At 37.1% G+C, this 26273-nt stretch overlaps 4 protein-coding genes across 6 annotated transcripts; all 4 read right to left on the bottom strand.

Moving 5' to 3' along the window:
• Positions 1-2156: 2156 nt before the first annotated feature.
• gadd45ga (growth arrest and DNA-damage-inducible, gamma a) lies at positions 2157-3387 on the bottom strand. The gene is made up of 4 exons (XM_055168995.2): positions 3231-3387; positions 3014-3115; positions 2677-2887; positions 2157-2567 (listed from the first exon to the last, which is right to left on the bottom strand). Exons 1-4 carry the CDS (start codon positions 3281-3283, stop codon positions 2454-2456), a joined length of 480 nt encoding a protein of 159 aa, XP_055024970.1. The 5' UTR covers positions 3284-3387; the 3' UTR covers positions 2157-2453.
• A 1985-nt stretch (positions 3388-5372) lies between these two features.
• creb3l3l (cAMP responsive element binding protein 3-like 3 like) lies at positions 5373-11609 on the bottom strand. Its single transcript, XM_073867746.1, has 10 exons — positions 11451-11609; positions 10462-10593; positions 9616-9953; positions 9401-9500; positions 9228-9320; positions 8894-9000; positions 8037-8105; positions 7852-7936; positions 7579-7669; positions 5373-6547 (listed from the first exon to the last, which is right to left on the bottom strand). Exons 2-10 carry the CDS (start codon positions 10591-10593, stop codon positions 6165-6167), a joined length of 1398 nt encoding a protein of 465 aa, XP_073723847.1. The 5' UTR covers positions 11451-11609; the 3' UTR covers positions 5373-6164.
• Positions 11610-12048: 439 nt separating this feature from the next.
• Positions 12049-20296, bottom strand: nim1ka (NIM1 serine/threonine protein kinase a). The gene is made up of 5 exons (XM_055167246.2): positions 20136-20296; positions 15067-15609; positions 14587-14938; positions 13364-13632; positions 12049-13051 (listed from the first exon to the last, which is right to left on the bottom strand). The coding sequence occupies exons 3-5, from the start codon at positions 14876-14878 to the stop codon at positions 12296-12298; spliced, it is 1317 nt and encodes a 438-aa protein (XP_055023221.2). The 5' UTR covers positions 14879-14938; positions 15067-15609; positions 20136-20296; the 3' UTR covers positions 12049-12295.
• Positions 20297-20864: 568 nt separating this feature from the next.
• Positions 20865-24549, bottom strand: znf131 (zinc finger protein 131). 3 transcript variants are annotated; one of them, XM_055167244.2, is made up of 7 exons: positions 24394-24549; positions 23647-23803; positions 23441-23542; positions 22922-23066; positions 22151-22827; positions 21939-22069; positions 20865-21802 (listed from the first exon to the last, which is right to left on the bottom strand). In XM_055167244.2, the coding sequence occupies exons 2-7, from the start codon at positions 23771-23773 to the stop codon at positions 21275-21277; spliced, it is 1710 nt and encodes a 569-aa protein (XP_055023219.1). In that variant the 5' UTR covers positions 23774-23803; positions 24394-24549; the 3' UTR covers positions 20865-21274. The 3 variants fall into 3 exon arrangements, with proteins under 3 accessions (XP_055023219.1, XP_055023217.1, XP_055023218.1); XM_055167242.2 differs by having other exon boundaries at positions 22151-22830; positions 24394-24548; XM_055167243.2 differs by lacking the exon at positions 24394-24549 and adding an exon at positions 24015-24306 and having other exon boundaries at positions 22151-22830.
• Positions 24550-26273: the final 1724 nt, after the last annotated feature.

Raw genomic sequence — 26273 nt, 5'->3', positions numbered from 1 at the left:
GACACAAGAAAGCAACAGCATGTTATGAAACATTAAAGACAAGACACTGATGTAAAGCATGTGTTGACTAGACACTGTTCTTCCTACAAACAATAAAACTGTTTGGCAAATACAAAACAGTACAATAGAAAACCTGTTTCCCAAGCACCTCCACACAATGGTTAACCAGGTCACCTCTGAAATGGACTTGCGCCCACATCCTCCACTAGCTCAACTGGTAGAGCAGGGCACACACATACTGATAAAATAAATACTTAAATACATTGATTGAAAATACATTTTGATAAAAGCATCTGCCAAATGTAATGCATCTTGCTGTCTTGAGTTAAATGTGATTCTGAGAAATCATAGGATTGTGATGAAATGACAACCGCATGTGTCCAAGATCACATGATTCGAGAAAATGAAAGTGGCTGCATTGTCTATAATATACAGTAAACATAAAAGCAGACATCTATTTGTGTCACTGATTAGTTTATACAGCAGTTACTGGTTTATGTATTAAACATGCACACATTGAATTACAACAGACTAAATATGTCTAACATTCCTTTCTGTCAAATACGATACCTAAAATGGTCTGGAAAAAACAATGCATGTCTGCATACATTGTTTCCTTTGAAATTAAAGGGTGTGTGGGATTGTTACTAGTACTTCATATCCCCAGCGTTTTTCAAGTTTATAAATACAGAGATTTCAATATGTGTCATAATAAATGTTAGTTAAAAGATCAAAAGATAAATCATCATGCGTGCAAGAGTAAGTTTTGAGGAACCTCTTTGTTAACTCGCCTGCTGTTCTTTGTTATCATGAGCAGGTGTGTGTGGCTTTGTGTCTGCACATGTGTCTGCATGCGCTTTGCAGTACGGTTAGCGCTGTTGTCGGTTGACTTTCAAGAGCTCCCTACAAAGCTCTTTCAGCCACTACCGAAAATGCTCTTTCAAGTTTTGATACACTTTGCTTTGGGCATTTGCCAGTAGTGTACACCACCTGGTCCAGGTATTTGCTGCGAAACACATGCAAAATTTCCAGTGATGTCACTTCGGTAGTATTCTGAAGATTGAGATCTGATTGGCCACTCAAACTCGACATGAAAGATCAAACGTGCCACATATGAGTGTCTGTCTTACAGGCAATCTGGAAGCCTTTCTTTTGTAAACCACAAACCAACTGAGTTGAAATGGTCTTCTTCTTGGTAAGTAAATAAGAAGTACTCTCATTATTGTTAATAAAGAAAGTCAATTATGGACTCCCACAGCTTGATAATAGTATTTTAACCTCCAGTTACTTTTCCTATTGTGCAAATTTTGCTTGCACTTCCATGAACTTGGTATGGTAACCTTCGCTGCACTTGTACAGTTGTGCTTGGCGAGTTTAGCTCAATTAGTCATTTAACGGATCGGACTCTACCCTGGCTTTGCTCCAAATGGGTGGTGCAACCTACACAGATCAGGAGTCGGTCTAAATTTGCAAGGGGGTTCTCGGAGTTGAGCAAGCCGTTTAAAAAGAGCAGCTGGTGCATGGGTGGTGAAAGGTCAGGCAGGGCTCTGGAGACGTGCCAGGTTTTCTTCTTCTACACTGCAACCTCTCTTTCTCAGTTATTAAACTCCTGTGACCTTACTACTGTGACATAACCGTAGTCTACATCAATTTTCACGTGAAACTGGGTGAAAATGAAATGCATTGCTTAAATGAGCTTAAAATGAACACAAAGAATCATTTAATTTTTTTTAGGTATTTATTTCAATTCAAGAGGTGGCTTTATGCATCTTTGCCACAATTTGACATTTCATTGTGAATACTTACAACTTCATTATTACATCATCAAACAAGGAAAGTCCTTTAACCCACAGACACAATAAAGCAAGTTACATTAGTGTCCATGTAATATTACCTTTCCAATTCAAATGTATTTATATAGCGCTTTTTACAATGTTGCATTGTTTCAAAGCAGCTTTACAAGAAAATAAAGAAATCTTTCAAGACATCAATCAAGAAAACTTTCCACGTGGCCTCAAAACAATAAGCTCTTCCAAATGTCACTCTTTAATATCCATATCTTTGCAGTCCATTAGAAAGCCAATTCCGAGGCTTTTCACATCCAACAATTTCATAAACACGCTTTCTCTCTTTGTCCACCTGTCCATTTTTTCTTCCATGGTACCACCACAATAGACCTGAGTGGCACCAAAGTCTTGACCTCTCCATGTTTGTCCAAAAAAACAAAACAAAAAAAGATTTGGAACGACAGCGGCCAGCTTTCCAGGCCCTACAGCTCTACTGTATGCCCGGACAGTCCTCCTTTAACCTCCTCTGCTGCAAGGGTAATCCAGACAATATCTCAAAGCTTTTAGCTTTGCAGCTGTGCACCCTTCAGGATGGACGTCTTCACACCCAGAGTCTTCGACTTGTTTCCTGCTTCACACATGTAAACATGCTAAAGCCGTCCCATATCAACGCTCAGGCAGGGTAATAGTAGGCACCCATTCATAAACATTGCGGCTCTCCTCACAAAACATGCCCAGTCTCTTAAGAGCAGAGTCTTTCCAAGTGTCACTGTTGGGGCTCTTTGGGGGAAAAAGAAGGAAAGAGAAATTAGTATGAGGTAGATGTAGTTCAGTATGAAAATGTATAGGTATAATGTACTGTACACATGCACCCTAAAAGTCTACTCACCGTTACAAGTATGCAGTGCGCATCCTTAGGTTCGTCGTTTTGGTCGGCGCCCAAGATGTCAGCAAGGCGTTCAATGTCGTTTACGCGAACGATGTTTATGTCGTTATCAAAGCAGAAGGCTTGAATGAGGGTGAAGTGGATTTGGAGGGCGATGTCACACTCGTACTCCTCATCCGTAGCCAGGACGCAGAAAGCCACACTGTCCGGGTCACTATAAGGTCATAAAAAAGATCGATTAGGCACGACATTGCGAGCATGCATGCATATTAACGACAACACTGTAATAAATAAATAGCCTATCGTGTGCAATAAAATACTTTACATGACAAATACTTACACATTCATAACTTGTGCGGACTCGTAAACCCCGACGGTGAGGCAGTCCTGTTTTTTAGCGGAGACCAGAAGCTCCTCCAGTGCTGTTCCTGCACTTTGCATCCTGGAGGACAAAACCGGAACATTATTCAAATTGCATTCAATAAATATGTTTAACATAAAAAAGTAAGTAAGATAAGGAAATAAACTAGCAACTGTAAACTGAATTTTTAACTCACCTTTCGCCTGTGTCAGCCGCGTTGTCTTGTCCAGTAAATTCTTCAAAAGTCATTGTTTAAATCCACGTCAAGTTCCGATACCGTTTAATATCTCCTCTGCTGTGAGTTTTGAGACTGTGATGTCGTGTCAAGCTCTCGCTGTGTTTTATAGACGACCAGCTTAGATTCTCGGCACTGGGCGGGCATTCCGCACACGGCCGCTTCTGATTGGTTGCTGGCACGGGTGTATGTAAATCACTCTGATGCAAGCCTCTTGCCTGTAAACTGCCCACGTGGGTGGGTGTTTGAATATCACCCGATCCACACAAAGCACAGCTCGTGCTCTCTTTCTTACCGCACGGCTTGTATGCTTTTGGGTACAAACAGTGTGGAGTTGTTAATGGTTCATTTTCTTCTTCAGTCCTCGACCGGGAAGACAAAGAAATATTTCTGCGATCGCACACAAAGTCTGTGCAGGCACACGCCGCTCTTTTGTATTTGTGAAGGAGTCCTCCTAATTGACCCGTCTTTGTCGCGTGCCTATTAAGCAGGAATAATAGCCCCGTGTCCCACCTGCCCTTTGGCTTTGTTACGCCCTGCAGAAAGCGTGCGTGCCAGGAAGACCACAAGTCAAGCTGCTTTTGTTTATACCTTTCATTCGTTTTGTGGGTCAGTTTAATGCACAAATGAAATCAAATAAAACAGATAAATGCACACACAACCCTCTGCTTAAGACTTTCATATCAGAAGATATACAATGGTTAGCACTATTATTCAGCAGCCCACGAGAGCTTATTTGTAGACATCAAGTTAGGGACCTAAACAAACTACATTCAAGTTGACTTAAATTTATTTAAAGTAAGAAAATAAAACACAACAAAACAAGCGAAAACATCTAAGTGTCTGGTTATTTCTTTTCTTATTTTATTAGAAAAACGAATTTAAATATTGTTGTGGACAATGGCTAAAATTGAGATCCAGACTGTTATCTAATCTAGACTATATTATTTGTTGTATTTTGTTGTGATTTTATCTGTGGCTATTTGCAACTTTTAAATACACTTGACATGATTTAAACTAGTATGGCAAAGATTTGAATTAAGCTCTATTTTGGGACTGTTGGTGATGATATTGGCAGATCTAAATTTTAGCAATTTGAGGCGCCATCTAGCGGCTACCCATATAGCACGACCTTATAAGTAGTGAGTCACACAGATTCATATTCACTTGCTCATCTACTCAAATATCACTGAAGGGTACTTACTCGTGTAAACAGTAAACACACTAAGAATTCACCCATCAGACATTAAACCTGAAGGGTATTGATATATGTAACCAAAGTACATCTGAAGATTACAAGCGGTATTATTTCAGTATTAAACTTCGTTCCAGCAGTGCAACAGATTGTATATTTGTATTGCAATGTGATTCATTATGATCTGGCGCCATCTGCTGGTGAAAGATTAAAATAGAAAAAAGATCTTTGAATCTAGCTTGTGATGTAATTGTTCCTCATTTTTATTGTCTGCTGTTTGTTTGTTTATGTGTGCTTCACATAGCAATAAATATTTAAAAATATCAAAACTAAATGGGACGGTTTCTCGGACAGGGCTTATCTTTATGCATATTTCAGCTGTACTGACATATCTTAACATATATCAATGCCACTGATTTGTCCCAAGATGCACACCAGTATTGTGTTTTGTAAGGTTTGTTTGTAAAAACTACTTAAATGTCCTGATATAACTAAGGACTAGTCCTGGATTAATCTAAACCCTGTCCTGGAAACCGCCTCAATATGTTGTAAGTAGAGATTTACATATATTTACATATCATTTTGGTCAATGCATTTGCATTAAAGTCAGACTAGTTGTGCATAGGCTACTATAGGTTAATTTGTGTTGATTTGCATTTCGTCCAGAGAGGTGGATAATGCTTAGACATGTACATAAACTTGACCCAGTTTCAAATATAATTTCTTACATGGCTTCTAAAAAAAGCTCAAAGGTGTTTATTTAAAGAAGTGCTGTCACAAATGTCAACATATTGAAAATCATAAATTTTTATATGAAAATGCATTGATTATGAAAAAAAGAAGGCTTTTTATGCAACGATTCAACTTGAGTGTAATGAATGTCAAAACCGAAAAGAAAACTCTTGAAGTAAACAAATTTTTTTTAATCAATATGTCCAGTAACATGATCAAGACTGAAATAAACAAAAATGAACATTCCATTTATAGACACATCAGTGCATCGTATGATCACAGACTGAGAAATCAACATGTAAATAAAAAAAGATAATAAAATATACCATAAAGAGATTATAAACATTAAATATGACATTAAAATGTCTGACATGGCAGAACATGAACAATTTCTTTTATATAGATATATACATGTATAGACATTAACACTATATTATTATCATCATGTAGATTATCTGCAACACTTTACCCCTCTAAAAATAGTTTTAAGCCAAAATTTACAGCAGTGCAACAGAAGGGGGTTTAAGCCACAAATAATGCACAATAAGAGCAGATAACAAACTTTTACAAAACACTTCCCTTTTCTTAATAGACCACATATCACTGATCTACTTACAGAAGTGGAATCTCTTTGAGCCGGTGCCTCCCTCACTACAAGGGAAGCTAATCTACTAAATGCCCGGTTGCCTTTGATGGCTCAAGTAATATTTACATGTGAATACATTTCCTGAATGTATTAAAAAATTTCAATGTGGACGCAATGCAAAGTTCAAGACAAGCTAACTCCTTCACATTTTCATCGAAAGCGATGCAGATGATGTTTAATAACATCCTAGCATATGGCTGGGTATCAAGAAAGTGCTACAAAAGCATTTCAGTAGATGCATGTAAAAAAAGGTTTAAAAAAGTTTTTTTTTCCTAAAACAACAAAGCAAGTGTTGTTAGATGAAGCGCTCATGCATGGGTTCCTACATTTCATCAGACCGGTGCTGCTGTATTATAACTGAAGTTGGTTTCTGCTCCATCCAGGGCTCCTTGGTTTTACCCTGCCCGTCGTAGATAACCGGAGGTGCTGTGTTTCTGTGGGATTCTGGGAGAGCTGCATCTGATTTGAGGTCTGATTGGCCAGGGGCGGGGAAGTCAGAGGATGAGTTGCTGTTGACACCAGACTCCGAATCGGACTGCTCGACCTTTTGGTAATCAGGTGTGTGGTTTTGATTGCCTGAAAGCAGCATCTGGTTGCTGTCCACGGTGCCCACTAGGAGGAGGTCCTGATCTGGCACTTCTTTGACAGGTGTGGATACTTCTTCTTTCATGGTGGCTGGGTAAGAACGCAGGGCTCGGGACATTCCTGGATGGGAGCAGAAGCATAATATTAATGGTTATTTAATATTTAAAAGAGAGACAGTAGAATGTGCTTTGAATAGTGAGATTTCACTGGTATAGAGGGTATGCACATGACATCACCGACGGCGAGAGGGACTGCGTTTACGCCCACTGAGTGGCAAAAGACAGAGCGGCAGCATTTGAGTACAGCGTGACATCAGCAAAAGCAAAAACGTGTCGAAATGGGAAACAGCTGTTGTGCGATAGACTGTACTAACAGATTAACAAGAATTCGGAGCTATCGTTTTACAGACTGCCAAAAAACACAGAAAGGAGAAGTAAATTGAACGTTCATTCCAATGTCCACAGACCACAGGTGGGTTGATAAGTTGCTAGGGTCACTATCAAGCAGAGGTTTTACTTTCTACTTAAACGTATTTTTCAAGTATTTGTATTTTATCCGTGTTTTTCGTTGGAAACATACATTCCAAAGAATATTATCATAATTTTTTCTCCATTACATCTCATAAATTATACGTTTTTGTTTTACATTTAATAGTTAGGAACATTAACATACTTTTACTCAAGTAAAAGTACAAAATTTAAATGTAATTGGTATTAAATAAATTTTAATATGCAATATTAAAGAATACACAGTATTCTATGCTTTATAATGTAGTGAAGTAATGTTTTTCCCAATAAAAACAACCTATTAAAACACAGATGCTTGGAAAATGTTACTAATGTAACTAGGTATTGTCCACCTCTGCTATCAAGTCCAACTTAGTTCAATTTAAGATGATAATAGTCAGTTTTACTGGCATTTTCGCAGCACCCGCTATGAAAACCAGACATTTTGTTGAACATTTCCCACTTAAGTTCCGGCATGGTCACGTGGAAAAGTGACGTCAATGCATACCCTCTATTGGTATCAACTATTGACATTTTGGGATTGTGATAACAACAGATACAAAAATAGCACAAAAAACATGTTAGAGCAACTAGAAGGACGGCATTCTATTACACAATGAAAACAAAAGCAAGCTGTGTGCTCACCTGTGGATGACGTATATAAATCTTTTTGCACACTGTTGCCGAAAGGATTGACCGAAGGGAATATGATCAGACAGAAAGAAAGCAGGAAAACCTGAAAAGTAAAAAACAGAGAAAGTTTGAAAATTTAAATGATTATCTTACACTGCCATTGTATTAATTTAAGACAGAAAGTTAATCTAATAGAGTATATGCTAGAGAAACACACAATTTGAATACATTTATGATACATAATTAAGAAATTAAATAAATAAAAAAACAGTGGCAAATGCTTACCATAATACATGTGCTAGTTGTGGTGGTTTTCATTGTAGACATTTTCACAAGAGCCTGTAGTTTTCTAAGCTGTTCAACAAGGGACCTTAACCCACATAAAATAAATTATTAATGAGGTTATTATTAAAATTTAAAAGACTTTACAACACCATGATTAGGGCCAAATGATAACGATAATAACGTACATGTTTTGCTTCTGTAGCATCTCAACTTTCTTTTGCAATTCCTGGTTGTGAGCAGTGCAGACCGCAACCCTGTGGATCATACAATAGATGTTTTAGACATTACCGAAATAAGTAGTTTAATAAATACTTAGTCTACTACTATATCATCTACAGATCTAAATAAACTAATACAATATATTATAATTCCTGTAACCTTATTAAATGTGCAGTGTGTAATTTTTAGAAGGATCTCTTGACAGAAATGCAAAATAATATACAAAACTATATTATCAGGGGTGTATAAAGACCTTTTTTCCCTTACATGGAAGTCGCCATTTTGTGCCACCATGTTTCTACAGAAGCCCTTAATGGACAAACTTTTTTTACTAAGTTGTCTCCGAAGATGACATGTTTGTCCAGTGGTGGCTACCGTAGCTTCTCTATGCGTTTCAAAAGCGAAAGTTGAACAGTGAACGGAGCCATTGGTTGCAATTCGCAACCTCACCACTAGATACCGCTAAAATGTACACACTGCACCTTTAACTCTTTACACTTTGGGGGGTTTCCCGGACAGGGTTTAGATTAATCCAGGACTAGGCTTTAGTTATATTAGGACATTTAAGGTTTTTTTTACAAACAAAGCTTACAAAACACAATACTGGTGTGCATCTTGAGACAAAACAATGGCATTGATATATGTCAAGATATGTCAGTGCAAGGTGTTTTCAAATTAAGCCAGATCAAATATGCATTTCAGTCTGGGACTAGGATAAACCCTGTCCAGAAAACCGCCCCTATAAAACCTAAATGAAAAGTCTGTACGTTAATGATGTTTTTTTTTTCACGGAGGGCAAGGTGGGAGTGCTTTCCAGACTAACCTGCTCTCCAGTCCATCCACATAAACTTTTTTCTTCTTGCGACTCTCTTGAGCAGACTGCTTGTTTCTGATCTTCCTCCTCACCCTCTTTAGGGTTCGCTCCTCTGCCTAAAAAAAAGAACTTTTAATCATATCAAGTTCATCTAAAAAAACATAAGGAGTACATGCATTTTATATCCATTTTGTAGCAAATATCTCAAAATGACCTCAAAATAAATGCTTATTTACATTAATGCGTTTTTATTTTAAGTATGTGTGTTTAATGGAAATCGAACTTATGCTCGTGCGTTGCTAGTGCAGTGCTCTAACAGCTGAGCTATAGGAAATGTATTTACCTTTGTAAGAGGCATGTTAGATGGAATGGTAGCACCTTCCTTGGCCAGAAGTCTTTTCTCTTCATCGGTCAAAACGATCTCTTTAAACTGGAACTGGAGGCAAAATATATCCCGTTAGGTCTGTGATAGCTTTCAAGGTAAAAAATTAAGCTGCATGTTATCTTGAAATGTACCTGGCTGTCTGTTTTGCTGCCCAGTGTGGAATCTTCAATTGTGAGTGAGCAGGGGAGCTCACTGGAAAAGTCATCTGTCAAATCGACATCCAACTCATCTGTGGACAGAAAAATAAAACTTAGCTGGGCCCTCAAATCAACTAGCTTCATTGAGCACCTACACACACACCCGTGCACAGAAAGTATACTATAAATTCATAGTACACTACTCATCTACGTCAATAAAAACATCAGACTCAGGATGTTCGGATCGGACACTCAGCAGGGTCTCTGTGTCCTGAGGAAGGGTGTAGCAGTGGTCTGTCTGCACCACCTGTGCTTCATAGCTCTCTGTCATATACTCGGGATACTGCAGGGGTTCGAAGCCTGGACTGGGGACAGTGTCTGTCTCACTGCTGTCATGTGGACTTGGACAGTGCGGAGAGGTGGTGTCCTCGGAAATTCCACTGTCGCTGCCATGAGGAGAGTGAGAGAGGCAGTTGAATGTCAGACCATCATCTTCCTCACCCAGTAGAGTGCTGAGAAAATCCTCTGTATCCATTCCATTCAGCATCTGCGACATGAAAAGCCTTTATAAATGAGCAGTTTAGGCATTGCATGCCTATGGTCTTTGTTTAATCATGTTTGGTTAATATTAGCGTAAATGCATAATAGAAAGTGTTTGTATTAAGTCCAATAAGTGGTCACCATTTTTATTTTGTCAATTTTTGTCTATTATTTTGTTGTATTTTTTTCCAAATTGTTTCCTTTTTTTACATATTGTATCCAGAATAATGTTGATCAGTTATTATGTCAAAAAAGCTTTATGCTTAATAAATATAAATATAAAATTATTGCAGTTTAAATAATGCTTTACATCAGGTCAGATTTCCAGAATCTCAAACACTTATCCATTGATATTTTAATTATACACAATATTTGCTGTACAAATAGGCCTACTATATAAAAAAGTGCCATTACAAATGTTAACAAATATTCACATTGTAGGCTATACTATGAATATATATCAATTATATAAAAAAAACATGTTTTGAGTTTCAGATCACGTGAAGATTACTTACATCTTGCTCTGACAGCAGATCGTCCAGCAGGTTATTCGCTTCTGCGAAAAATAGGTCGCTGGATCCCCGATCTTCATTTTGAAAGAGTAATTCAAGCAGGTCTGTATTATCCATATCCTCACCGACCGACATCTGAAAGCAATTAAGGTATAAATGTAAAGAGACAAGAAATATAAAACACGGTACATCCGCAGTGATATTGCGCACTGACAGCTTGATAGGTGTGTCCGACTTCATACGGCGCTTTGCAGACGGATCGGGGTATGACATTGAAATACCGCGAGAGTGATTTAATAGCTGTTCTTTCGAATCGCTCTCGCGCTAGCTGATGTCAGGAACATATCGGTCTGCGCAGCGCGGCTTGAAATCGAACACGTTTCTTATCTCATTCCCGCCCCGCCCACTCATCATGTGACTGTGGCTTTTCTAACTACAACAACAGAATAAACCCCCAAAACATATTTACCGGAGTGACAGTCCAGCGTATCACAGTCAGAACCATAAAACAATACTGTTCATGACTAAACGTTTTGAAGAAGATTTAGATTTGCAGAAAACACTCGATTAACGAGTCTTGCATTAACCAACTAACATTATTACATTAACGTTAGTTACTGATTTAAAATGATGTATTTAAAGTATTGTTGCTACATTTTGGACAATTTATTTTGTTTAAAATGTTTAAGACTAATTTGCATGTTTAACGCAGTCGACAAAACTCGACGTGTAACAAGTACGTTATAATATTAATAATAACTACAACAACAACAATAATAATGAAAACATATATTTACAGCAGTGGCACGCTTATATCAGCATCTTTATCAACGTAGGGTAAATGGTGTAACGTTATCTTGTCAAACATGCGGAAGGTCTGACATTTGACAGCTTCAATAAATGACAACAATAAGTCTTATTTAAATGTTGAGATTGAGGAAAGGAATCAGCCTCTCATATACATCTAGAAAGGTTGAAAAATAAACGCTTACCTTTCTTGATCCTATACCCAAACAAGATACGTGGACATATACAACATATAGGAAGTCCCTTCGCTTTGTCTTGAAATCTCTCCTGATGAAATCACCCTCCAACAAGACAGAAATTGCGTCATCACGTAAAGGCGTGTCAGCGAGGTCACGTCTTCCTCGCAAAGCTCCCTGGGAGTTGTAGTGAAATGTCTCGAACAAGCCATGTTTATTTCAAGCAAGACTAATATTTTTGCAAACTGTGATACTTTTTATATAATATTAACAACGTTATTTACACATTATAATAAAATCATATATTAATAAAACTATTAAAAATAACTGTACATTTAAAATACATATTTTTACAGAAATGTTTTATTAGGCCATTTACCTCCAGCCGTAAATTCATAACTCCTGGTTGACAGTACTGTGTCTAGTGAATTACTATATTTTAAGTTAATATTGTCTTACTGTGCATGCGAGTCTGTTTATATTTTAAATATCATTATTCAGGAGTGTGCAGTTCATCACTGTAAGAACATCTACTATATTTTAAAATGTAAATGTACCTAAATTATAAAGGTATATATTGAAAATATTAAGGTAATATTTAAAACAGTGCAGTCCCATGTGCTTTATTATATTTAAGAATAAAACATGACATTTATGACAGTAGGACAAAGGTCTTGCTTTGTTCACTTACAAACATTCAGACCAGCTGGAGTCACACCCAACCTTTCCACTCATTCTATTAGAGGCATTTAATAAAATGATAAAAGATAACAAAAGAGGTATATCAAACATAACTACCTTAAATATAGTTTCCCATCATTTATAAATAATCCAAAATATCCCAGATTTTAGCATCACAAAATGATGCAGAGTTTGGACGTATGTCTAAGGCTTCTGTATGCTTTCAGGCGATCTTTTTTAGCTTCGGTTACATTCACTACATGAGTAACTACTGGCATACTCTCCACTGCTTGTCGTTTATGAGACCGGTGTAAGAGAATACGATAGACTCCTGTAATGGAGCTCCTGCAGTCTTTGCCCTGATTGTTACGAATGTGGTCTGCGGTGATGCCGAGGGTCTCCAGAGCGTTTCTCACTTCAATCTCATGCTCCTCTAGCTCCCTCAGCCCAGACTCAACCAAATAGAGTGGGTCCAGTTTAAAAGGTTCCATCGCTTTGGAAAACTCCACCGGTAACAGCCACTCGCAGCCCATCATCTGTTCTACACTGCAGCGGTCAGACGGCTGGGGCTGTAGGATTCCTCTGATCAGCTTCTGACACGGTTCTGGTACCCAGGTAGGAACTGTATACGCCCCATCCAGAATACAGCGTTTCAGCTTGGCCACTGTTTCGGCACGGAAGGGCATGGTGCCGGTCACCATGAAAAATAGCAGGACCCCCAAAGCCCAGATGTCCACGCAAACACCTATGTAGTGTTCGTCTCTAAAGAGCTCGGGGGCGGCATACGGAGGAGAACCGCAGAAGGTGTTGAGGGTCTCATCACGACGGCTGACGGTGCTGAAGCCAAAGTCCCCCACTTTAACACAGGTGCTACAGGTGTAAAACACATTCTCTGCTTTCAGGTCTCTGTGGATGATGTTGTTGTCATGCTGAAAAGGAGAAACATTTAAAGTTATTTTTAAACACAAAGTTAATAAAATATTTATTAAGATGAATTAGAAGTGGTGGGCTGAAATTGATGTTTATGATGTCATGACATCATGGAGTGTCTCATGAATATTAATTAGATCAAGATGATAGCTTCGATCAGGATGCTAATTTTCTTAAAACACCAAATCATGTACTGTGCTGATACAGAGATGCAAAATTAAATCTGTTTAATAAATCTTTCTTCATGTAAGCAATATTTCTTTTCAAACCCTCAGATGAACATGTACACAATATCTGTTTTCCCAACTCACCATATGCTTTACAGCTGAGAGAACCTGAGAGAAGACAATCTTGCTGTCGATGTCGGAGAGCTTTCCATCCATGCTGATTTTTGTGTAGAGCTCCCCTCCGCTTGCATACTCCATGACCAGGTGTAGACGGGTCAGCGTTTCCACCACCTCATACAGACGAATGATATTCGGATGGTGCAGCTTTTCCATGCTGGAGATCTCCCGGGAGAGCAACCTTTGGGTTTTCTGATCGAGCTTGGTCTTGTCCAAGATTTTAATGGCCACTTTGTCTGTTGATAAAAATGAGACAAAAAATTTAAAAATAGATACAAATTTGAAAATATGGATGCTTTTTACACTGAAAAAAATAATTAATTGAATTTAATAATTTTTTTTAAGGTAAGTGGTTGCACTCAATTTATTTAAGCTCCATTTAAACAAAAAAGATTAGTAAAGTAAAATAAAATATAAAACTTTTGTTTAAATGTAGCTTAAATAAATTTATTGCAACCACTTACCTTAAAAAATTGATTAAATTCAACTAATCATTTTTTTCAGTGTAGTTTTTCTGTAAAAATGTTTAAATCGATTGTAATAAAAGAGACAGCTTTGAGCAGATATTTGGTGTCATGCGATACAGAATGTTATTCTAAATCATCTTTTTTAAATCTGCTGCACAGCAACAAATAGTCTCTGCATGTATTTCACATCAGTTTGTAATGGCACACCACATGCTCATATCCCTTACATGCACACCGATCTTTGATGAGACCTGAAGCAATTCTAAAGGTCTCAAATGAAATACTACACCTCAAATCGATCTGCTGTCTGGATCAGACAATTGGTCTAAGCTTGACCTTGACTGAAAGCATGCTTTTTTCACATTATCAATATTACCTGACATATTTATAAACACAATATTACATATCCATTAATAATTTATTAATAAATTAATACACAATATATTCATATATTTATTAATAATATATACTAATAATAAGTATTTATTTATACATTATGGTTTTATATTTTGCACTTGCCTTATTCTGAATAAAATAAAATAAATTATACAATTATCTAAAAATCACTTTTGGAAATAATGAGAATAAAAAAAAATTCGAAATGGAAATATTCAGAATTTGGGGTGGCGTAAGTGTCATAAAATATAATGCAACAACAGAAAACTAATAGTTGCATTTTTATTGTTTTATTTTCATGGAAATTAGGCATTAATCAGCACACACCTTTCGTCAGAGCGTGGATGCCTAGCTTGACGTGGGAGAAGTTTCCGCACCCGATCTCACCGCGTATTTTGTAGAAGCCGATACGTCGACCCACGGTGAGCTCTCGCACCATCTTCTCATCTTGACACATGTCTAGATTGAGCTTTTCAAGAGGGGTAAGGTGACGCAGTTGAGTTCCCTCATCATCGGTGCAGATGTCTGAACTGTCTTGTCGGCTCCATCGTGAGTAACGCTGGGGGCCCGTGGCTGAGACCCCGACAGAGCCCCCCCCAGTTGGGTACACAGCAGTCATCCTGCCACAGGCCACTGGGGGGCTTAGCTCATGGCAGGAGACCTTGTACTAAGGCACCACCTGAAGGTGCAAAATAATACACATTTAAATTTAGAATTACATGTCAGACGTGAATAATATAATAATAATAATAATAACATAGTAATAATATAATAATTATTACTTATTACTTGACTAGCCTTACTCACCTTCACATGTTGTCTTGTACGTCTGCGTCAATTCACAAAATTAACTCTTCATTGGCCCATCTTGACTCAAAATGACACACATATTCGAGCTCAAATAGATGTTTACAATCGTCTGCGTCTTCAGCCGAGCAGTCAGGTGCACAGCGAGAGCTTATCCTGTCCCTCAGTTCAATCTCTCTGACCCTCATCAAATGTGCCCAAATTAATTGTTGGGTTGTCTCAACCAAAGATAAAAATAGGCAAATGAGCAGAGTGGAGAAAGACGAGGGCTGCGATTGTTGCCTGGGTGCTATAATGAGGCTCTGTGCCGCTCTGTTATGCCGAGGCTTCTCATACGATGTTTCATCTCATGTAACATCTTTGGCTGGGTGATCATTCAGAAATACGGGCCTCGCATTGAATACAGCCAATCCCTTTCATTTGTTCACATCTATGTGCTTTGTATTTGCTTCCCACTCGCATCTGCGTCTTCTTCTGGGATTAGCATGTACGCAGATCTTAACCCCTGTCTTTTTTAGTCACACACTTGTGATGACCTTTTACCTGGGGAGAAAGACAGAAAAAAATCTTTATTTTCTACTTATTCCATTTTTAAGGTAAGGGTATCAAATCACGTAATGATGTGTACACTCTTAAAAATATAAGTTCTGAAAGGTTTCTTCGCAGCAATGCAATAGAAAAAAAAAATTTTGGTTCTCCAAAAAACCATACAGAAAGACAAAGACCATTTTTGGAACCTTTACCTTTAAGAGTGTGAAACACTAATAAAATATTTTTTTAAACATTTAAATATTATATAAATAGTATATTTATACAAAACAAATATAAACAGATAAATGAATAGATGTGTGTTTGTGTCAGGATGTAATTAAAGTGAGTTTGCTGATGAGGTTTCCGTAACAACGTCCCTACAGAGCAGAATATAAGTACAACATGTTTACACCTGACTCTCTATGGAGCCACTGATCACTAAAACACTAAACTACATTTCACAGCTTTCATGTTTTATGAAATGTATTGATACAGTAGCAAAAATATTTTAAACTATAAAATTAATAGTACATACGCATTTGTATGATTTTAGCCTGCCAGTAAAATAGACAACAGACAGTAAAACAGACATAAATCATTAAATATAAATATAATATTTAAATAGCATTAAAGAAAAGATCCAATAGGGATCATCATTTTATAGAGACCCATAAGGTACACTGTAAAAAATACTTTGCTGCCTTAAAATTTTTTGTCGAATCAACTCGGATTTACAAGTCATTTCAACTTACTATTATTTATCTTGACTAGAGTTTTTATAACTACAGGTGAGTTGTTATTACTTATAAATTTAAGTTGACTTTTCTCAACTATATTTTATAAGTTGTGTCAACTAATTTCTGTTGACATGACTTGTAAATCTGAGTTGATTTAGCAAAAAATTTGAGGCAGCAAAGTTTTTTTACAGTGTAGGTTCTGTCAACTTTAGCCAATAAGCATCCACCAAGCAATCCACAGAAAACCTAAACAAACCCATCCAGTGAAACTGCTCAGAAACCACTAGCAACAACCTAGCAGAGGACAGAAACTTTTGCAAGCACTCAACACTCTTCTAAAATTGTAAAAGTCATTAAATTAAAATTATTGTATGAGACACAACAATTAACAACACATAATTTCTTATTTATTTGTGCCTGCATAGACAGGACACAGTAGGACAAGATAAAAAATAATAATAATAACAGAAAATAGGTTTTACATGGGATTATCTATCTGTGCACCTCTAATCAGTCTGTATTAAAATGTAACAATGTGTTCCTCGGTGGTTGAGACCCACAGTGATTCTAAATGCTGCTGACTATAGTTTTGCATTAGGGTTTATGGATGTAATACAAACAAAGTATTTTTATTCTTTATTTAAAATATTTTGTAATAAGTGTTTTAGTATCATTAACTTGATATTGCTACAAAACAAGCATTGTACAAAAACTTACTTAGTTGTGTAATTGCCAAATCCATCAGTAATTGAACAATCTGGTAAGAGCCAAACAGCATGAAACAGCAGGACTTCTCGAGAAGTACATTTAATCTGCCCTTTTTCATTCACTCAAAGCAAGTGCTTAATTCTAGTGCCATAAACACTGAGCAATTAAAGAATAAAGCAATACAAAACCACACATACACAGCAACAATCTGTGAAAACTGTGCCATATGAGCACAAAATCTGCTACGGTTAAAAGCAGAGGTTCAATAACGGTCCAAAAATCTATTTATTCAGGGTAGATATCTGACCCAGGTTATATTTTATCCTGACCTATTTCCTTTTATTTGTCATCAGGTCCTTTTTGATTTCCCTTCTTTACAAATCTGTTAACCAACAAGTACACAAAATCAAAGTGATGCTTCTCATGAATACTCAAGGTCCTCAGACTTCAAACATCAACCTGTGTATGTGCGTGCACTGTTGATTGGTAAAGACTCAGATGATAGGAAAAATCCTAAAGGGATCCTTTCAAGCACATGTGCCTGCATAATGATCTCTCTCAGCCTCCAATGCACTTTACACTGTTAGAAAAAACGGTCAAAAATTGTCCCTATAGCTGTCACCCATTTCAAAAAGTACACCTTTGCATGTAAAAAGTTCATATTAGTACCTCAAAGGTACATATTGGTACAAAATGTATACATATGTAGACTTTTGCATAAAAAGTGACCATGTATGGGTTCATTGAGCTTCAATTCATAATCCCCCAATTAAGCAAATGGGGCTTAAAATTAGATGTGCATATTTCCTTATTTCTTTGATTAGAAAGCCTTCACTTTAATACCATTGAAATTAATCAATCAAAAATCCATTCATTTAGCTCCTCTCTGGTACACAGGACCATTATTATCATAAGTCTCATCATGAGCATTATTTACGTGTGGTACTTCAGCTGTGTGAATCCCTTCATGCCCCATGGGACAAAAACGCTGACATAGTGTAACTCACTATAGGGGCCTTTCTACTGATCTGGCCCTGATCTACATACAGATAAACACTTTCCACATGGGATACAAGTGGCCCCTGGGTGAAAAAAGCATTGGTTCATTAAGGTTTAACTAGGAAAGTCTTTTGCTGAGATAAATGCAAGTGCTTTTAGAAATAAAATGTTTTTATTCCCATTGCTCCTTTTTGTCTATTAACTTCCTTTGTGTTTCTCTGGCTTTCTCACCATCTTCTCACATTCCAAGCCATTATTTTTGTCCTTTGCTCCCACACTATGTCTCTGTTTACACATATCTCAAACCAATAGCTGACTGCACAAAGCTTCCCTATGTGTGTGTTCTGATAGAGACACATTGCCCACAGGAAAAAAGAACTCAGTGAAAAGACTGGGACAATAGTGTGTCAGTATAGCCGGGGGCCAGAGGAGCCAATGTCGAATCTTGCAAATGTAACTTTTTCTGCATCCAAATGCATCTGCCTTGCTGCACAGCCAGTGAATTGCTTCACAGGGATTTTATGCATAAAGGTACATTATAGGAAAACAAGTTTCAGATCTTCTTAAAATCCAACAAAAAGTCAATGAAAAATATTCTTATGATCTGATTTTTTTTGCATAATGTATCTTTTTGCAATAATAATATGCATTACATATTTTATAATTTTCCTGTTATTAAAAACTTTTTTTAAAACTGTCCTTACATCTCTACTGTCAGTTTTATTTTTTGTGTATTTTCTGTAAAGATGCTTTGCAAGACTGCAAAAGTGTGATTTTTTATCTATAGATATGATTTGGTAATATCTATATGTAGTATTTGTTGTAATAATGAATGTAAAAATATGATCTAGTAAAATAATAAAAAAATAAAAATCCTGGGGCTCTTGAGTAATTAATCTTCATTCATTTCCTGTTGTATAATTGAACACAGATACACAAAGGCCTGTTTTTTTTCTGAAAGATCTTATTAATCATTTTAGAAGATGAAGAAGCCCTTAAGCTGCCTGACCTAGATTTTTAAGATGAGGAAGCACTAACTACACATTAGTGTAATTAACTATCTGCTGTCTGACTATTTCTAAATGACATTAGTTATAAAAAAAAATGGCAGTATACAAAAAATATTTGCGTCATACATGCTTTGGAACATATTCAGATTTTGATACACGTCCAAATGTCCATATTAATAATAATATTTAAAAAAGGATTATAATCAAGGAGCTCAATTGATGTTTGGACCTTTGAGGAAAAAACATGCAGATTATGTGTTGAAACCACAAGAAAAGCTGTTTACGTTGTATTGTGCCCTGGTAATGTATTCCCAACCCATCAAAGCAGCTTTAATCTTAGACCTAAAACCAGATGCTAAATGTTTCATGTCATCTAACTAAGGAGTCATCAAAGGAGCCTGAACAAAAGTTGACATCAATCTGAGAAACTAGAAAGGATGGCTCAATATCATAAATTTCAATATCCTTACTGAATTAATATTCCCATTCAATAGCCATTTGGGCTCAGCTATATTCATTCAGTGATCCAAACACCTGTACCATTGTCTAAACATTAATGCTTTATAATATAGAGCTGGGACCCGTTGAACCAAAACACCCAAGAATACCTCAAGAGATTTTGATCATTATTAATGGTGTGTGGATATTTAAGACAGTTTGACAAGTTTTATAAATGATTACTTATAAAGATGTAAATAATACATTCTCCCCCTATTTTTTATTTATTTATTAAATGTACAATAACCTACAACATGCATTTTGGCATCATGTTTTTGGTGTCTAGAATTGGCATACGGTGTCTGTGCAATATAATCGCAATACACATAATACCAGAGCCTCGATGACGCTCTCATCTGCGCCAAAGTTACGCGTCCATAACAACCGCTGATGGGTTGCATTGCTAGCAAAATCAAAGCTAACATTTGCCGATTATTATCAATATGATAATTTAAACACATTTTACATTTATAAAAGATGATGAATTGATTCTGCTTTTATGAACTCATTGCTATGGTGTGCCATTATAACGGTACTCGTGGATTCCCAACAACATTCACAGAACAATATGTTATATGCATCTTACCTTTCTAAAGCGTTGACCCTTCATCTCATTAGTTTACAGGTTGGATATTTTAATCTGTTCAACCTTAGTAAGTCTCGTTGGTTTGGTCATAACGTGAATGTGGTTTGATGCGTGAGGACTTCAGGCACCATCACAGCAACAGGGAGGTCAATGATTGACGGTTCCACTAGCCAATCACAGCAGTCCTTGGGGTAGCGCTAGGCTCGTCTTAAACCAATAGGATAGCAGCATATTCCAATACTAAAAACGTTAAATTACTCAAAACTAAATTTTAAATACAAATATACATTTTTGGCGGATGTTTTAAGTGTTAGAAAAAACTTTAGTATTATAATTATTTACTTTTGTATCTATATTATAATTTTAGCGTTGGAACTATCCAGGGTCCTGAATATTTGTTTTCGTTTTTCCGGCTTGAAGGACGACTGGACACCAGTAACACAGAAAGGGTAAAAGTGGTAATGTAGTCCATTTACCCCGTATAAACTTATTAGTGACACCCAGCAACTACTATCACAATTACTTTAATTCAAATTGACAATAAATGGCACTACTCGACAGGCTAAACAAGCCCTATAATTGTAGGTAGGGAGACACACGTACATTTTTATTGCTCTGTACAAGATGCAGACATTCACAGTTTTTGCTTATCTGAATGAATATTTAAAGGGGTACATTGTAAATCAGTACTGGTAAGGAAAAAAACTAAATTGCATTCACCTCTCAGAATCATATTTGGACAACTTGTGCCTTTTAATTGTTTTACAAAAATAAGCTTCTTACACACACAACAAACAAACATAACTTAAAAAATAAAAATTTTTCGCCACCCCAAAAACAGCCTTGGCATTGTGCACCACTCCCGAAACAAAGTACATGTCTTACGATAACACTTATATCCACAACATAAGCTAAAAGTATGACAAAACCTGTAACCAAATTCATAAGAGACCATGTTTCTATGCGGAGCTTTCCTTGCGAGAAGCTAAGCACAAAGCCGAAAAAATTAAAAAGCAGGTGACCCGTTCTCTTCTGGATGACATCACCAAGTGCCTTTCTATATTTATTATGGCATAATTATATAAGGGTGGAAAAACAGATCTGGTTTAGTTCAAGTTTCAATGCACAGTTGGTGTTTTTCATACATTTGCAATTTCATTTTTGTCTTTCAAATTGTCCACAACCTCTTGTTGAACCTCAGAGTCTGCTGGGTCGACTACAGTCACCTGTTCTATGTGTATTTCCATTGCTTGTTCTTTCAATCTCTCATCGTCTACTTGTAAAACCACAGTCTCTTCCACCTCGCCCACCGACTGAGAAGGCTGTAGCGTTGTTTCTTCCTCCACCACAAGAGTCTCCTCGACAGCAACAACATCCACTGGTTCAACTGTCACATGTTCCACCCTCATTCCGTCCTCCAGAATAACCCTTTCCTCTCCATCCTCCACCTCTGCCATGGTTAAGACTGTGGTTGGGTCTGCAATCATTACTTCCTCTGTCACAATAACCTTTTGCTGTAAGCCGTGGTATTCTTGTAGATGAGTTTCGAGGTCTATGGGTTGCGTGAACCACTGATCACAGATGGTGCAGTGGTTGGGTTTCTCACCCGTGTGGGTGACCAGGTGGTCCTTGAACTGCTCCCAACTATTAAAAACACTGCTACACACCTGAAGAGCAAGACAGAAAGATACCTTAATTCAAAACAATGTCTGTTGTATTTTTGTTTGCATTTATGCATTAGAATTAAGCTTTACCCATAAATACTTAAGACCTCTCCAGTTACTGGTAAAAAAAGTGACCAACCTGACATTCATATAGTTTTTTCCTGCCTTTTTTGGCTCCAGATCCATTTTGACAGGCTGACATGTGGCACTTCAGCGTACTGTTTCTGGCAAAACGTTCATGGCATTCTGGACACTCGAAGGGTTTCTCACCTACACATGCATGAAAAGTTGATAAGGCCCAAGGAAAACATTACAATCAACAACAATACCTCATAATAGCCGCTCGCATACCTGTGTGCTTTCTTAAATGCTCCTTAAAATGTCCAAAATGATCAAACTGCTTATCGCAATATTCACAAACATGCACTTTCTTTTTCTGCCGCCGAGACTGTTCTTCTGCCTCGTAGTGGTAATTATTTAGGTGCTGCTTAAGCGCTCCTTCTCGGGCGTACGCTTTCCCGCAGTGCCTGCAAACAAAACCCCTATCTGGGGCAGTTGTGTGACTCTTCAAGTGCTGTTTGAGATGGTAATAGAGTTTAAAACAGCGGTCACACTTGTCACAACGGAAAAGATTATCCAGCTGAGAAATCTGGACCTCCACCACTTCAATATTCTCAAGTGTCTTGGAGGCCATCACAGTCTCTTCCTGCACAACCACCGCATCATCTTGCTTTTTCATGACGTGAAGCGTCTGCTCTCCCTGCTGGTACTTGCTGGTGATGTCGGCCAACAACGCCAAAGCGGAGTCATCTGAAGAAGGTTCAGTGCTACTCCGTGCAGCATCCACCACTTCCACCAAACCACTTTCCTCTACCTCAATATGTTCCTCGCCAACCTCGACCTCGATTTCAACCGAATCGGTTTCTACCAAAGGAAGGGTCTCAGTGATCACATTGGTGGTCTCTGCTATCTTCCTTTTCTTGGCTTTGGTCTTTCCAGTCAAGGCCTGTGGTGAGGTGCTACCATTTCTTCTGGGTGGGAGAAGGAAACATTTGTTGAAACTTTGCATTGTTATTGACAAATGGAGGCAAAAGTAACAAAAAACTACAATTGGTGACTAACTTGTTGCTCAAGGCTTTGATTGCCTCCTGCATCTGCAGGTACTCTGCAGCTCTCCAGACATCACTGATTTCAGCCTCACCATTTACAGCTAATGTAGCAGTGTAGGTGAACTCCATCAAGTGGCGAAAGGCAGTATTGCTTACTCCTATTAACAGAGATATAAAAGATAGATTACAGTGGAAGCCATTAAAGAGATATAATAAAATAAAATTGTGTCGTCAGTAATTATCCCTAATGTTGCTCCAAACACAAGGGAGTTTGGTTTATTTTTATGATGCTGTTTATGATGATGGATGCAGTTTTGGTGGCTTTTTTGTGACCTATATCAATAACCAAATCATAAAGTGATGGTTATCAGAAAACTTTGTGTTAAACTGAAGAAAGTAAGTCATACATCTGAGATGGCACATGGATAAGTTAGCCTTAAAAACTTTCATTTTTGGGTGAACTATTTCTTAAAGCGTATTCTTGTTTTACGAACACCTCTCAGTTATAAAAGTTAAATGTATTGCTACATACCCTCAATCTCCACTAGAGGCTCTTGAGTGAAGTCTTGGAAGAATTTGTGGAAAAACTGACTGCAGGCGGCTAACACAGCTTTGTGAGCCCTGAACTGATGTCCTTTTAAAATAACGACAGTCATCAGGAATACCAAATTGTACAACATTTTGCTTTATTCAGAAAGCTGATGGAGTAACATCATTTACACATCCTTGCAACCTTACCATCCACAATGAGAGTGATATCTGTGAATTGATCCAGCTGACGCTGCTCATTTAGCTTGTCGAGCATCACTTTGTAATGGGCTGGAAACTCGTGCCCACAGTCATCAACATCTCCATCAACAGACATGATTCAGCCCTTTTCCAGCTCATGTAAGTCCTAAAAAGACATAGAAATTAATAACTTGGAAGTAATTACTGGCTCCAGCAAAAAAAGCATAAAATGCATGCATTATAAAAAAATGCATGTTTGCAACATTTGCAAACACAAATTAAACACATTTACGCTTGCCGTTAGTCGTCATAAAAGTGTGCTGCAAAATAATATTATACTGACTGACAGATATTTTGAAATCCATTTGGCCACATACTTTGTAATGGTCCTTATCCCAACAGATCCACAGCGTCGCGCGCATATCTAAGCCGCACGAAGAAAAAGCGCGCATTTCTATCCAAATATAGTACACGCAAAATATGCGAGTTCAACTGCTGCAAACGCCACGTAGTTTAACAAACCGACAGTATTGTACACACATCTTACAGACAAATAGCAAAATCACTAGCGTTTCCTTCTCTACTACATGTAACTTCCACACTGGGCCTGTGGTCGGTAACGCATTCGCCATTTGTTTTTCGGACCATTGTCGTTACGTCATCAAATCGCGCATTAAAATGCACTTTTAATCAGACATATTCCCATTCGGCCGAACAATAAGTGACACCGATCGCTTAACGCCCCAGAGTACTTACCCCGGATGACCCTTTGACGCCTAGCACGGCTTTTTATCGCGTCGGAGGCTCGAAGCGATCAATGTGCTGTTTTTCCTCCGCTCGTCGGAAAAGGGCGGTCGCTTGCGCTCTGGCCTCAAGTTCCCAGAGTTCACCGCGTCAACGTTCTATCGCGCGAGGCTGACGGGTCATGGCAAGGCAACGACGATTGTGAAAATTTGACATATAAAGATAAGGAAAGTAGATATTTTATCAGTGTTGGTTGGCAAGCTGTTTGAGATCAAAACATGTATACTATAAAGCTATATCAGGAGAATTTGTTTTTAGTATATTTGACTGCTTTATTTTACATATGTAAAGTCATTTAAGTATGCCAATATATTCTTCTGTAATATCAATAATTTTCACACTATTCCAAATTAAAACACATCATGAAAGCCAATAAAACGCTTGTGGATACTTTATAAGCATTCCAGCATTTTTAAACGTCTATTAAAGGTAACGTTATAGTTCACCCAAAAATGAAAATTCGGTCATCATTTTCTCATCCTCATGTTGTTCTAAACCGGTATGAATTTATTTTTCTGATGAACACAAAAGAAGATATTTTGATGGTAAGCACACAGCTGTATCCTGTATCAAAATATCATCTTCACCATTTATCACAATAATTTAATAATATTTGTTTTCCTACTATGGAAGTCAATCAACTGTGTGCTTACCATCATTTATCAAAATATCTTCTTTTGTGTCCATCAGAAAAAAAGAAATTAATTCAGGTTTAGAACAACATGAGGATGAAAAAATGATGACAGAATTTTAATTTTGGGGTGAACTATCCCTTTAAGGCTGTATGCTTGACTGATAAAGTGCTATAGTGCCCTCTCGAGGTACAACTGACTGCACTCATGCATATAAACAGTGGCAGTGGGTTCAGCCTTTGCAAACCTGTGAAAACATAATTTTATCAGTTGAAGTAGAGTGTTGAATGAATGCTATATTTCCAGACTCCAGGTTCATTAGAATAAAACAGTAGCACAGAAATACAACGGTAACTAATAGGAACACATAAATAGGCCTATATAAACAGCAAAAAGACAGCTGTTGCACACACTGTAAAAATTATCTGCTGCCTTAATTTTTTTTGTTCAACTCAGATTTACAAATAATTTCAACTTACTATTATTTATCATGACTAGAGATAAGTTGTTATAACTGCATATGAGTTGTTATGACTTATAATAATAAACTTGGAAAAATTTATCATTATTTTTTAAGTTGTAGCAACTCATCTCTTGTCAAGATAAATAAGAGTAAGTTGGCATAACTTGTAAATCTGAGATTCAACAAAAAATTTAAGGCAGCAAAGATTTTTTAGTGGAGCTTTTTTTACCAAGATGACAGTGAACAAAGCATGGCACAAACATTATCACATTAGACTGATGCTTTTAGATATATTAAGTATAGCAAGGAATAAGATTTTAAATATATTTTAAAATATATATAACATTTAAAATGTTTAATGTAAAAACTTTTGCACACAGTATGAATTATGTAACCCTGCATGGAATCCAGGCTAAAGTCTTGTAAATGATAAGATAAGGAGCATCAAAGTATGATTTTACTCATTGATAAAAACGGTAATTTCAATCATGACCTTATTTGTCAATTGTTAAGCAAAGTTATATTTTTACAGAATGTTCTTCACATAAGATTGTATGTAGAAAACAGTACATAAAACAGATGGGTTTTCACAGGCAGGGTCACAAAGTATAAACCATTGACAGTTTAACCAGTTAAACATTAGGCCATCTTAAAAATAATTATCCTGTGATGAGAAACATTACCTGAACCGGGGATCTAGAGACTGTAATATAAAATATGCTATATTAACAATGTTA

The sequence above is a fragment of the Misgurnus anguillicaudatus genome, chromosome 5 (genome assembly GCF_027580225.2).
Source record: "Misgurnus anguillicaudatus chromosome 5, ASM2758022v2, whole genome shotgun sequence".
NCBI classification, from domain to species: Eukaryota; Metazoa; Chordata; class Actinopteri; order Cypriniformes; family Cobitidae; genus Misgurnus; species Misgurnus anguillicaudatus.
The sequence above is the reverse complement of the archived record's forward strand: the minus strand, read 5'-3'. Positions and strand labels throughout refer to the sequence as shown.